Raw genomic sequence first — 15434 nt, forward strand, 5'->3', positions numbered from 1 at the left:
GTTTGGCCTTTATTTGTAGATGAAATGGCCAGAATGTGTGTTTTTTCTCCACTCCCATTGACCTCCGACCTCCGACCCTTCGCATTTAATTTGGACAATTTTCTGCTTTAAATATTTCGATTTGGTTTTTATTTATCATTTTTCATTACCGCACAGAAATAAATGAAATAAGAAGGAACGATGTGGCTGAGTGCCCCGACTATCAGATACCCATTATTCTGTTTAACTAGTTGCAAAATTCAAATACCCCCAACAGATGGCGCCTCCAGGAATTATATACTTGGGAAACAAAACAGGTGTGCCGCCATCTGGTGGCTAATCATTTTTCATGTCAGACTTAATTTTCTTATAACTTGAATAACAATTTTTTGATTTGGAAATATGTTGCTGACTTTTGTTCAGAAATATATTGGTCGAATATATACATCAGGCATACATACATCAATTTACAAATACAATGTACTCTTTAAACCTTTTTTTCAAGGATTGAATGATTATTAACGGGATTGTTATTAATTTAACATTTTCTGATGTTCCTTTTTTTCCTAAAACTATGGTTAGAATTTTGTACTATTTAAATATTATTTTCACCTTTATAGTGGCTTTTTCGTTGCTTGCAATTCCAGGTAGTCCTAAAATTCGCTAGCACACAATCATATTTTTCTTGGCTTTCGCTTCCTTTTTTTCGGCAAAAAGAAAATAATTGAGCACCACCCACTCGCATTCACTCAAACCAAAGTACTAGCACACAACAAGGCACTGGGCCTAGTGTAAACATCATAAAGCAAATCAAGCGCAATTTGTTATTGTTTATTTCAACTTTGCGCAAGCGAACCCCCCCTCCCCCCACACTCTCCTAAAACAAAAAAAAAAAAAGAACACTGACCAATGAAGGAAAGTGCGTTACATAAATTCACCGAAAAGTCTCTTCCTCGGCCATCAATTGCCATAAAATATTACCCGAAATTTTCTAGTACAACAGCGACGAACTGAGAAAAAGGAAAACGAAAATGAAAATGAGAACGAAAATTGTTAGCCATAAAGAGCACAGCTGCCACTAGTCAGGGGGCTATTGTTGATGCTGCTATTTGTTATTATTAGCAAAAACAAAAGCCCAAAGAATCGTGCAATTTTCCCAAGAAAACCAAACAGACTCCTCCGCAAACGCAGCCGCAGCCGCAGAAGAAGAATTATGAAGAAGATTTCGCAGATCCAGTCTGCAGCGCCATCGGATGATTTGCAGTGAGAGATTACACCTGACCAAGTGGCGAGTCCAGAATTGTAGAGGGTAGATGGTAGAGGGGGAGGGGGGTGTCTGTGGATCCAGTCTGGAACACTAACCAGACCAGATCGGGTGTGTATATATATATATGTATATGGATAATGGCGAGAACTTCTGCATTCGAAGGAAATCCATTTGTGCGAATAGGTACCTGGAAAAAGGGCCATGTGACCACATCGAATCGCACTTGTATGCCAGTATCTGCCGATTTCTGTTAATCTTTGGCAGATTGATATAGTTTTATATGCAAAAATGTTTATTTTAATTTAAGAGCTTGTAGGTTTTTTTCAGATACAAAACCCAGATACAAAACACGATGTTTAAGAGTACTTGCTTATTTTATGGCAGCTTTAATTGCGCGATGTATAGATATTATTACTTCAAGAAACCAGATTTTATCTAACATTCCTGTTTAGTATAAAATGCGATGTAATAACTTCAAGATACCAGACATTATGATAGCTAACATTTTTGTTTTGTATTAACTGTGTACCAAATAGTAATAGTAATCTAATAATTTACAACTTAAGTGACCCAGAAGTGCACTTGAATTACCATCGTTCAACCCCACATCCTTTAAGAGAGCACCTAAGGCGGTTAGGTAAGCGTTGCTCCTTTAAGGTATGGATTACACATTCAATTAAATGCACACATCTCGCATCTGGCGCCAATGATTCACTCGAATGATCTACCAATTGCTCATGAATTCAAATGAGCCATTCGATTTGGCCCGAAAGCCTCAAACCGGTCCAAAAGGCGATTCACCTTTGCTCGCACTTCACACTTGAAGTTCCGCCGGCGGGCGGAACTTTCCTTGGGTCTTATTAATAAATCAAAGGCTTTGCGCGACACTCTAGGAAAACTTACCGACCCCGCCTCCCTCCCGCCACCCGACTTTTCCTTCATTTCCCGACGAGCGGGAAAAAAGTTTATCGCGGTTGCAACTGGCGCAAAGTTCGCTCAACTGTTGGAGGCTACAATTTTCTGTTGCATGTACAAAGTTTTCCAAACAGGTGAGAGGCGGGTGAAGAGGGGGGGCTGGGAAAATCATCTCAGACCAACAGACGGATGGAAAAAACTTTTCGCGCTTTTCAAATTGTGCGTTAAAGATTGAGGCGCCTCGGGAAATGGCGAAAGGCAGGGTAAACAGATCTGAATGGGCCTATTGAAAATCAAACGACGCGCAGTAAAGTAGGCAATGCCGAATTGTTGCCAAACTCCAGCTACTTCTGACTGAAGTGCACCGTTTCGGAAAATGATTTTCCAACTGCGGAGTGGATTGGAGTGGGTGGCAGCGCCAATTTGACGCTCGAACAATTTGCACAGCTTTAAATGTCACCTCGTATGCAAAATGTCATAAATCAAATTGGATGGTTGCCCTTAGGCAAACCACTGTCCAAAATTACCATGTCGTTGTGGGTTAAACGGTGCAGTAGGCACAAATTACACTGTACGAAAATAAAAACCCATAACAAGCCCCCATCAGTAAACTAAGGTCTTTAGGCAATATGTTAAAATTTTTATCTTACGTTTAAGTAAGATGCTTTTCTTATTAGATTACGACCATCATCGAATAATTATTTTCAAAGTTCGCAAATTATTAAACTATTAATTATGAAAATAGTATTTTAATTCCGATCCTTAATATACAAATGTACAAAGTTTATTTGCATGATTCATTTGCAGTATTGAGCTGAACAACTTTAAGGAGCACATAGAAAATAGCAAATTTCAATTAATTTAAAATTTTTCTAAGCGTCAGACAGTTTAAGAAATTAAATTGTTGAATATGTATACAAATAGGATTTTTGTAATATATAAAGATCGATTGAAACTAACGAATTAAGAACTAATTTTAAAATTGTGATTATTTTGTAGGGCTATAAAAATGAACAGCTTTTGTTGGATCGGTAATATTTTCAGTGCTGTGCCCAAACTTTTTATTAAAAGTTAAGCTGAAAACTAAAGACCAATGAGAGTCTACCTATAAGGGGTTTATTAAGTTATAACTTTAAGTTAAGTAAAGTTAAGTAAAATATAAATCAATCAAATCTGCTGAAATTCCTCTAAGGTCGAACCATTTTCCCTGGCGTTTCGGAATACTCTGAGGGCATATCAGATTCGTTATGGTGTCCCTTTTTCCCCTTACACAACTCATCTTTTTCTATCATTTTTTTTTTTTGCGTATTTTGGGTTGTTTAGCTTTGTTAAAAATGTTTGGAAATTGACTGTGCTCTTGGCATGAAATTTTATAGCTTTGCCAGCACAAAATTTGTCACAGGGCTTAGTTTTGGTGGGACCCAACACCACCACCCACTCACTCTTTTTCTGGGGGCGACTGTAATAGATTTTTCCGGCTTAGTTTTCGAAGCCGTCTTGGCATGCCGTATGATAAATGCATTTCGCGCTGGCATTCCAAAATTTCAATTAAGTTGCCGAGCGAACCTCGCTGGGGTGGCGATGGCCTTTAACCTTTAACCTTTAAGCGATTCGGCACAGTTGCAACGACGCGTTTTATGAAATTCTAATGATGTTTGACTGATTTCCTCCCCCGCAGATGTCCTTCCCCCTGCAAACCCTTCCCCCCCCCCCAGCATTTCATGAACTTTTTGGGCAATAAAGAAACTTTTCCCGGCTACGTGTGTGTGGCATTATTTTAATTGCCGCTCCTGCTGTGACCCCATGTTATTCCCCCTGCTTTTCCTTCATGTTATTGCTGTTACATTTCGCACGTGACTTTCTGATTTTATGGCTTTTAATTTCACGTATTTAGTCACGGCTAAGGTTAATTGTATTCAACCGCCCACCGCCCAACGCCCACGACCACGCCCCATAAATGTGTGGTAAATGCCCCCATTGACACATGCAATTCGGGAGTCTTTTGTCACAGTTGATACGCCTATGAGTTCTGATCTCGGGCAGCAGAAAACAATTGGCAGGCCTTCAATTGTACGCCCTAATTACTGGGTGACGATAAACGGTGATGGCAGATATGACACGATAATGGAAGGACTCAACGGCCTTGTCAACACAAAGGAAGGCCGCCTCGTTCGGCTAGCCTTGGCTTGAGCAAATACTTGCAGAAAATACTGGCCATTTATTGGAAATTGTGAACTCAGCAAACCGAAATGCACAAGTAATCGATAAGTTTGTCCTTAAATGATTCTTGATCTGTTCTTTTAAAATGGGTTACCTTAAGGAAAGTCAAAAAAACATAAGAGTATTATATGATCATGGATAAACCCTGATTTAAAAAATGAATTTAAAACAGTTTTGTTTTTTAATACATTTTAAATGGGTTTTATATATACATATATATATATATATATAAGCCAAAAATTCAATTGAACTAAGAGGTGTTCAAAGGCAGTAATCCATAAGTAATTATTTAGTCTGCTTTAAATTGTTTCCTAATCTTGTTCTTTAAAAAAGGATATTGCAAAAAACAGCCAAAAAGAGAGTACAGATATTATATAGACACTGCTTTAATAATAATAGACCTTAAGAAAACATATTTTATAAAATATTAAAAAGCTAATTATTTTATAATTCGCACATTTTAAATATTTAAGAGAGTTAAATAACAGCAATGGAATCATCTAGATGTCAATTAGGACAGCTTAAAATTTAATGGAAAATTCAATTAGAACATCTCTATGCTCGTGGTATTTGATATATAAGGCAAAATCATTTTTCAATTTAAGAGAAATAATAGCAGGCCCTATTCGTGCACAGTATTTACAGGGCAAACATAATTCGATTTGAGATTTGCTCTTCTTGTTTTTACTGCCTTTCTGTGTGTCATGCAAATTTAATGATGTCGACGAAAGGCAACAAGGCAAAAAGCAGAGTATACTTTTGTGGGGAAACGGAGTGGATTTCGGATTTTAATTATCAAAAGAGCAGCAGCCAGGGCAACGGGCAACGGGCAACACATGCAGACAAGTGTATGAATAACGATTCGTTTACGGCCAGGATGCCGGGATGCTCTCGTTGGACAAATAATAATATGTAATTTTCCGGTCATTGAAACATTTGCACAAATAAGGAAATTGACTGAGCCGTTTGCCCAAAATGACTTTGACAGCACGTGTCCGTATCTGAATTTGAATCCAGATCTGTATCTGTATCTGCATCTGCATCTGCTGCTGTGTGTAATTCTAGTTCTAATTCCAAGCCGATTCCAATTTCTGAACCAAACCTCCAATCCCTAACCCCATTCGCAACCCAGTTTCATATTCCAACTAAAATCCCTGTCTGGGCGTTGAATTATGGCTTTTGGGTGGCGTTTGCTCCATTAGACTTGACTTTGCCATCCTCAAGTAAATCATTTGAATATTTAAATTAAATCAACTTCAAATACAACGAGTGTGTGTGTGTGCTCAAACAAACATAGTTTGCGGATGTGAGTTGCTTCCTCTTCAGTCTAATCTTTTTCATTTTAGCTGCCATTCGAAATGATTTTAAGGCGTTAATTATAAAGCGAAAGACGAGGGTTTATGGGATGCGTGTGTGCTTTAATAGGCAAAACTTATGGACAGTAGGCTCTTAAAATTCACAGCTTTAAGCAACTGATTGATTTAATGGAAGCTCAATACTTGTTTGTCGAATTAACTTTAAATGTAAAGCCTTTCGTTATATTAATCGTGGAATTGTGGCTGTTGTTTGAGTGCCGCTTTGAAGGTTACACTAATGTGTATTTGGGTAATGCTGATGGGTAAATTAAATAATCATAAAGTCATTTCAGTAAGTGATTGTTATTTGGACTGGTTTCTATATGAAATTATCAATACAAAACAGTTCATTTATATGCATAAATGTCGAGCAAAATATCTTATTTCTCATATCTCTTTTAAAATTGTTCGAAATACCCATGTGAAGGAATTCAAGAACACAAATTAATCATCGATAATGTAATTTATAATTTACAACATTGGTTTGTGCCAAAACCTTTTATGAATTCAATTTCTTTTGCTGATCTTGAATGTTGAAATAGGAATTCCTTTTTCCAAAACACATAAGGAGACATCTTTTGTGGCTGCTGCTGTCACTTGAACAAATGCCATTAGTAATGTGAAATTATTTAAAATTTATTTCGAACGTTTTTGGGGGCATGGGAAACGAGCAAGCTCGAGATGAAACGAATAAATCACTGGATGTCCTCCGCAAGTCTGCATCAGCTGGAAAGCATTCCTCATTCCCCATTGCTCGGCTCCTGGGCCACAAAGATTTTCCCAACAATTTCGGTTGACTAATTGAAAGTTCGGGGGAAGGAGAAAGGAGAAAGGAGAAAGAGGTCGACGGTTGCAACATTTGGCAAATGGCAAACATGACGTAAAACATTTTGCCAACAAGCCAGAAACAACTGAATACAATGGCAGCCACTGTGTAAGGCGGCGGGCGAAATGCAAAAATGTAAAAATATTTCTTAACAAATCGCACGCGTGTCAAAATAAAACGAATACGTTTTTTATGGACGCACAAAGTCGCCGCTAAAAAAAAGGCGATATAATTTAAAAATTGTCACCGCGGCGCCTTTTGTCTGGAAATCGCAAAATCACAAAATCACAAAATCGCAAGTGGTTGAGTGGGTGGATCGGTTGGGTGTTTGCGGGGAACAATCGACAATCGGCGGTGCTTATTTACGATGTGGCTTCGCTCTGCTCCGACTTAGCCGGATAATTAATTAAAAATCGATAAGAATTTGATTTGGATTTAACGGCTCTGGCTGAGCGGTTGCGAGAATTATGATGCTTAGTCAGCCGAAAGCCGTAAACCGAAAACCGAAAATCCGAAAGCCAAAGCGGTTTCGACAAAATTTCTGACATCCCAATGACAAACGACAGTCGACACCCCCTAACACCTCCCACATTTCCCCCAAACGGGGCCTTTTGTTTCTGTTTTTGTTTACGATACTCGATTCGCAATTAGGTATACATTTTTGAATGTGAATTCCCAGCGGGATGCATAATACGCATATATATATATATATATTTATATGTGGGCGGCGCAACTATAAATAGGCAAGCGATTCAGATTTAAGCCATGTGGTCCACCTGATTTGATTGTTTGCCAATGAAAATGATTGCAGGTCATAAATTTGGGTTCCCGTATGTGCGCGTTTCCTCCTTTTCCTCATCGGCGTCATATACCACATCCGTGATCTTCGCTAAACGTAATACCCCATTTTGACCACTTATCATTATAAAATAAATAATGGAATGACCAAATTCACCTATAATTCAGAATGATTTTGGTACTTGAAGTACACATAAGACAATAGCTCATAGTTGAAATTAACTGTGCGTTATTCCAAATACAAAGGTATAAGTGTTAATTTAATACTAAATAAAATGAAGAACCAATTTAACACTAAATAAAAAGTATCAACTTAATACTTAATACAATTAAGTATCAATTTAGTACCAAAAAAATAGGCTTTAGTTTATTTAGTATACTTTTTAGTTTCATTTACAAACCAATTTAAATTTTATACATTTCAAGTTTTTAATAAAAACGCAGCTTATTAAAAAGTTGTTATTCTGAATGCTTAAAAATTTCTATGAATATATTTTTTTGTGTTTTAGCATTAGCAGGGTATTCGATTGTAGAGGGCCTTGGCTGTGCTCTTTTTTCTTCTTCTGTAGTCTTTCTCTTATCCGCTGGCTTCTTTTTATTTTTATTGTTTCGATTGGAGCGCGTGAATTTATGGCGGTCATAAATTACATTACAAACAACACACTCGAAGGTCGCCTGGGGACGGCCAAAGGGTTGCCACAGGGGGCTGGATGCTGGCCCAGTTGGATTTCACAGGGAGCTAATTATTGTAAATTGTGCACTAATCTCGGGAGGAAGAATTTCCGATTTCCCAATACCTTTAAAATCTTTCTATTTCATTCCAGTGTTTCCATACTGTTGTCTTTGTCTTACACTTATATATAAGTAAAATAACAAAAAGTGTTTCTTGGATAAGTATTTAAGGTTTTGCCATACACAATTCACTGCAATTAATTTTCATAAATTAATAATTTAAAACTGCTTAAAACACATAAGAGCGCAAAACTTAAACAATGGGCATTTCGATATAGAAAACCTCTAAAAATTTTGTGACTGGTGAATTTTTAACTCATTTTTTTGTTACCTATTTCTTAGGTTCAGATGGAATACAGATTAGTGACCCAAAACGTCTTTTCTGGATCCCATAACTCGACGTATTGCAAATCGATTTCGTTGTTGCATTTGTGATTAAATCTCCCTGACAGTATTCATCATGTTGGCAATAATTTAACGTTTGGAAATTTTTGTGTAATAATTTTCAGAAAGCTGGCTCAATATGAAACTTCTTGGCTTTATAACTTAACTGATTGGCCCTCGATTTTATAGCAGCAAGTATTTATGTGTTGGTGGCTTAATTCTCCAACAACTGCATTAAAAATTTTATTTTTTTTAGCACGGATAACTTATTGGCTACCAATTTCTATGAGCTTGTGGGTTTATACTTCATATTTTATGTCCTTAAAAATGGTTCAGAAGCAACGTATTGACGTACCTTTGCACACCTTGCGGTGGGTGAGTGGCTTGGTGGGGTCGCGGTAGTATCCCTCCTTGCACTGGTGGCAATTCCGGCCCGTGGTGGCGTGGCGGCAATTCTGGCAGACTCCGCCGGAGACGCCCTGCGAAAGTCGGAAGATCTCCATGTTGAAGCGGCACTGGCGGGCGTGCTTGTTGCAGTTGCACTCTGAAAGACACAAGGCGAAACAAGTTCGGATGAGAAAAGACACATCTGGCAGATACGCGTTCACTTCGCAATTGTTAAGTTCTAGCTGTCCGCTTTTAAACGGCTTTATCGCCGCCTCTGATTTGGCGATTGCCCAATGCGATAAATGGAAAAAAATGGCCCGCTAAATGGTTTGTCCAGGCAAATGGCTCGAGATTGGACGGAATGAAGCGAGATGGGATGGGGAAATGGGTCTAGGATTGGCAGTGGATGGGCGCGCTATTTGTCTAGCGGGACATTGGCTTAGGTTGGATAATTTATGCGACGATTTGTTTTGAATTACTTACTGAAGACCTTACCCATCGACAACGGGGCGTATGCCTAATATAGGGACAATAAGTAGCCTCGAATTTTCTGATTCCCACATACATTTTTTATTTAAAAGGTTTACCTTTACTTAATTTGCTCCCTTTTATTTTTAATCACAAGAATATTTGTTGTGTATTTTATTGATATAATACCACGACGATGCTAAAAAATCTTTGTTGAACTTTTCATGGGGATTAGAAAATGGGCATAGAATTTAAATTTACAGAGAAAATTTCGGGTGAATTTACTGGTTATGGGATTTCTTTAATTTTTTAATCATAACTTTTTATAATCATAATAAGAAATATTGGTCTTTGTTCATTTTTAACAATGGTAAAATCTCTTAAATCTTTTAAAGAGAAGGTAACTGGCATATTCCATTCGATCACTGAAGACCGTAGGTTCGTTCCTTTGCTTATTCGCTGTCGCCTGCTGCTTGTTATGCTTTTGGCAAACAGTTTTGCTATTGACATTCGATGGCGACTGCTGCGGTTATTGCTGCCTGCCATTGATACACGGAGAGAAATAGGGCGCTTTGTTTGAATGGTCAGCCATTTGTGGCTACAATTTGTGAGCAAATATATAAAACAGTGCTATTACGATTGAGCTTTAAATCAAATTGTTTGAGCAAAGTTTGTAAGATAGGTTTTTGAAATATTTGCAAATTTAGCAACAGCCTTAAAAAAATCATTTTAAAAGTCTTAAAAGTCTTTCATTAACTAAATTGCTTTTTAAGCTATCTAGGTGCAAAGTTATCTCAAAGGATCTCTAAATCTTGGCCGTCTAAACCAGCTGCCCATTTTATCTGTGTGCAATTGCTGGTGCTGAGTTGGCATATTTTGGCTGAGGTCTGGACGCCAAGGGAAGCGCAGTCGAAAATGGACAGCTGACCTGTCAATGGCAAAGACCACGAGTCTTTCTGCCGTTGCAGCCAGTGGCTAGACAAAAACTTGAAGCACCGCACCATTGTCCATGGTCGAGGGCCCACTGTCTGCGATTCCGTGCAATCGACAGTTGTGTCAGTCCTGCTTCATTTCGCCGTTCGGTTTTGTTCTGGACAGGGCACACATGTTATAATTATCGGCCGCAGGCAGACAAGACGACTCTCGGCTCCACTTTCACTCCACTCTCACTGCTTCCACCGGGTCTCCCTGCACCATGCCCCATGCCTCATACCACTGCCTCCAATCCCCATTCTTCAATCTCCAATCTCCATTCCGTCCTCATGCCAGCCGCAGACAAACTTATGTCAGCGCAAATATTTGAACGCAGTCAGGAACTGTCGCATTCATACACTAGGAAAAATCAAAGAATATTACAAACACATAATAAGGTTGAAAACCAACTTGATTTATTGTGTTTGAAAAAATTTAATTTTGATTATATTTTGTAATGTTTTTATCATAAAAAAAAAATACTGGGATTTTTGGAATTTCTTAATAAATTAAATTATGTTTTTTAAAAATATAGTCTAATTTTATTCAAACCAAGATGGCTTGGTTGAGCCATTTTAGAATAATATTTATCTTACTCATATATTAAGTGAAAGAAATCTGAATTTTATTAATATTTTCATGGACTCTTTTTTTGTATAGCAATATTTCATCCATAAGGTTTTTAATAAAAGTGGGTACCAACAAAGAATATATTATAAAATTCAAATTAAAGAGATACAGAGATATGGGCAGAAAATCCATATAAAAATAGACTCATTTTTATACCGATTTCTTAAATTTTTAACTGAAGTGGTGAATTTTGAAAGAGGTTCATTTTGTTGTGAGCATTTACTTAATAACTTTAATTTGAATATAGCTAACTAGTTAAATTTAAGACTTAATTAAGTACTGTTCGCCCTAAGATGACAGATTTTTACGCTAAGTTATGCTGTAAATTTATAAGACATGCTCTCTGTATTTTTGTAACATATTTCTTTCCAGTGTACTCGAAGGAGCATTCGGAGACCGTTGTAGAATCGTCAACAAAAGCTAAGCAAATATTTAGAAAACGCAGAGCTCAAAGCTCGGCGTGTGGCTAATTGACAAGTTACCAAGCCACCAGAATACCATGGGCTATGTTCCGTACCTCCCCACTTCCGCCCCGAAAAGGGTTCGGCTCGGTGTTAAAAATGCTAGATAATTAATTTTAATGACACACTTACGACCTGCGACTTGCGACTGCCGGCGAATGCCACTTGATTTATGGGCTGGGCAAGAGATTTTCGTTTGGTTTTTATTTTTTTTTTGTTGGATCGGCTTTTGGGGCCATGTAAATTTCAGTTCGACGATTACAAAATGCCCATCCAGCTCAATCAAATGCGACTTAAAGCGATGCATAAAACCGCTCATTAGCCGGACCCCAAGCTGCTGTGTTATCCGAGAAAGGTGAGTCCAGTAATTAAGTTCAAATTTGATAAGTGGCCCTCGAAAACACTCTCACACTCCCCGCATTGCATGGATGGATGTGGATGGCCGGGGAGACAATGAAATCGTCAGTATCCGTATCGGTATCGGTATCTGTATCTGTATCTTTGTCGCAGCCTCCGAAATTAACTGCCTGTGAGAGTTTCCAATAAAAACATTTTAGGCCGCTTAACTTTCGACTCGAATTAGTCACTCGGCTGAGAATAAAAAACATTGCTTTTGACAGGGAAAGTTGGTAGGCCGGAAAATACAGTCCTAGACGGCAAATAATCTACGACAACTAAAAAAGGATATTTAATTCACAATATCTTGGAATATTAATAAGTAAGAGTAATTTAAATCAAAATAATATTGATTTCTTATTAGTAACTATTTAATGCGATTTAACTTGAGTTAATTAATTGGCCGTCTAAAAATATGCAATAAAATAATTAACCGCGTCATTCGAAGCAAGTCCCTCACACTTCCGGACACAAACAAAAACATGTTGCTGCATATTTTTAGACACCTTTTAAAGAGACTTCAAATCGTAGTGATTTATTTAATACTCTCCTTTAATTTTGAGATTAGAAAATCTGTTTTCCTGTCCAATAAATATATTGGCAAGACCAAGTTGGACTTAATTTTTTTCTCGACCCCAGAAATCGAAATTTGAATGGCGACTGTTTCCGGTACTCGGTCCATGTTGACACAGTGCAATGCGAGTGCTTGCAAGTTATGAATGGAAGCCCTTTGATATTTCCCCAATCCACAATCCACAATCCGCAGTCGGAATCGACGGTTGGGCATCTCTAATTAACTGCCGCAGAGACGCAGTCAAATGTTTCTTTTTTTCCACTTTGGGGATTTTAAACCATGACTTTGGCTCTGGCCAGGAGCAGATTTGGCCCAGCTTAGGAGTTCAGAATTGGCCAGAGCTGCTGCATCGAAGACCATTGATAAATTGTCGGAAAGCTTTCGCTTTGGCCAGTGCCCAAAACAAACCAAAACATTCCGGACCCAAGCAGACCAAGGCAAACGCAAACCAACCAAAAGCCAATCCAACGTTACGCTTTTCACTTACTCTGGAGTGCCAAGTTTATGCAGGTTAAATTGTAAAATCGGATATCTTCGATAATATTTCCAATTAATATGATTTATAAATAAAAACGCGCTTGCAGCGCTTTTATATATTTTAAAAATTATTTAAATTGTTTTCTAGACGAGTCGCTTGAGAGGAATGGTTTGTATATATGTATTCATAGTAATTATTTTGCTTTTGTTTTTTGTTTCTTAATTTACCAATATTCCCTCAAGTCAAAGAAACTATTCCTTTAAAAATGATATATACTCTGATAAAAAAATGGAATGACTAAAAAAATAAAATAGTAAAATGGAATTCAAATTGCTATATCTATTATATAAATTAGATATTAAATCCTAATGTTAAATTCCATAATTTACCTTTAAAATGTGTTAAATTAAATATGATTTAAATTTGATTCCATTTTCAGATATGTTAATCAATTCCGAAAACAATCGAATATTTAATATAACTAAAAATTGATTAAAATCAAAGAGTGTAGTTATTTTGCTTGCAAAACTAACAGTTATGTTAAGGGCTTAAAATAATTTTTCTGATTTTTCCTTGGAATGAAACTCCAGTTTAGAGCTTTCAATCACGAAATGAATTTGCGGAAAGGACCTCGCATGAACCCAGTAGCTGTTGATGGGTTTATATTCGCACTTTTTGGGGCTTGGGGTTGTTTGGGCCGGGGCTTTTCCTTGTCCATGTCCTGGCTGAGAGTTTTCAATTTCCCTCCCCCTCCACTACCACCTCCACCCGTATCCTCACCCTCTACCAACCCCTCCAGCGACCCCTCGTGTGCTGGTCGTTGTCGACATTTCATCGTTTTATGATTGATTGCGTTCGCCTCGCAGTGATTTTCGGTAACCGAAAATTGTGAATTGAATTCGTGGTGGGGGTGTGGGATGGCAAAGGGGGATTCCCCGGATGAGGGGGCTTTCAATTGGTGTTATTGCTGTTGCTGCTGCTTTTGGTGCGATTGCGGTTGCGGTTGCTGCTCTTGCGTTTTTGCACTGCAATTTGACAATTTCATCGCAAAATTGTTTTGGTGTCTGTGGCCGTGTTGTTCCGTCTGTGTCTGTGTGTCTCTGTGATTTATCACAAGTGAACGATTTACACAAAAAAAAAGACTTGTTTACGCGCATACTTTGGTAATTAATAATTTGAATTTTGCGAGGCGAACAAAGCGAAATGATTGTTCGGTGGATTCACAAGAAGCGGCCAATTATGTCATCCCATCTCGCCTTAGCTCTAGTGTCTGTCCGTCTGTCTGTCTGTCTGTCGGTCTGTCTGTCCGAGTATTCTGGTTAACCCAATTTCGCCACTCTTTGAACTACTCCTAGTACAGGGCGCGTATTTATAAACATTTTCATCGTAAACGCCCCAAAACAGTCGTAAACAGCTAGAGCCACTTTCATAAATTGTTCGCACTGGCTTCGCTGGAAGCGTCCGCGTTACCAAGAAACTCGTCCATCCTCATCCACATGGCCCAAAACATCCAAACAATGATGAACCCCGGGCCAAATCCCCCTCCCTTCTGCGTTCCCCTTCTAACTGCATTGCAATGAGCTTTATCGGCGCGAGTAATTAACTTGTGGAGTGCCTCTTAGCACCTGCCCGCCAACATATTTCGTCTGTCGCCTACTCGATGGCAAAACTCCATTTCGCTTACGATCAAAAAGTCACCTCGAAAGTGCTTGGCTTCAAAAGAATTTTTTCCTTTTGAAATTTAGATTCTTATCTGCGGTAAATAGTTGAGTTTCACTTGCTTGAAACACTAAACATCACCCACGAATATGCAAAAAACCTACAGCTGGCACACTTTAAAAGTCACTTGAAATGGTAATAAAGGTAAGAACACCGAACACCACCTTTTATCTTGCTTACTTTTGAGCATTGAGTGCTCAGGTGCTCGCAAAAAAGCAAATTTGTAAAAGTCAACAGCGAAAATTAAGCGTTTTGCACACATTAAGTAATAATTGATGAGACAATATTGAATAAACTTGTATTCTGTACTCCACTAGTTAATCTAAATATTTTGATAGTTAAATATTTGTTTATCGTTTATCGTTTTAAAATATTTAAAGTTCTGAAGACCAGCATTATCTAATACTTTTGTTTTGCACCCAACTATTGCCACTCTGTACAGTTAGAAGGAGACTCTTTTGGGTATGACACATTTATTTTGAGCCCAATTTAAAGTGTTTAACCAACCCACGTACGTTTTCGTTCAGATTCAGACAATAGAACAAGAGTAATGGATTAAAGTTGGCCATGTTCTGCGGCCCACGCCCGTTTCCATCTAATCCACTCCATTCCTTTTTTTTTTCCCGCCCCCCAGGGGATTTTCGGAAAACTTAAAAACATTTTTCTTTTGGCGCTTCCTTGCGGACGGCAAAGAAAAAAAAATGGAGAAAAAAAGTGCAATTAAGGCGACTGCAGCTTTTGTTTTCGGTGTCGTTTTGCGTGCCACAGCTGCAACATTTTCCTTGTCAACGACAGTGGCAACAACAACGATTACAAATTGTTTGCCTATGGCCAAATAAATAAATACAATAAAAAAAGAGCAGGGAAAAAATG

At 38.0% G+C, this 15434-nt stretch overlaps 1 protein-coding gene across 2 annotated transcripts in view; it reads right to left on the reverse strand.

Moving 5' to 3' along the window:
* The window catches only part of LOC128260522 (netrin-A), a 54385-nt gene that overhangs the window by 11937 nt on the left and 27014 nt on the right, over nucleotides 1–15434 (reverse strand). For both annotated transcript variants that reach the window (XM_052993599.1, XM_052993600.1), the window contains exon 2: nucleotides 8832–9020. In XM_052993599.1, coding sequence (XP_052849559.1) covers nucleotides 8832–9020 — 189 coding nt within the window. The remainder of the gene's footprint in view (nucleotides 1–8831; nucleotides 9021–15434) is intronic.

Source organism: Drosophila gunungcola (genome assembly GCF_025200985.1).
Source record: "Drosophila gunungcola strain Sukarami chromosome X unlocalized genomic scaffold, Dgunungcola_SK_2 000032F, whole genome shotgun sequence".
Taxonomy (NCBI): Eukaryota; Metazoa; Arthropoda; class Insecta; order Diptera; family Drosophilidae; genus Drosophila; species Drosophila gunungcola.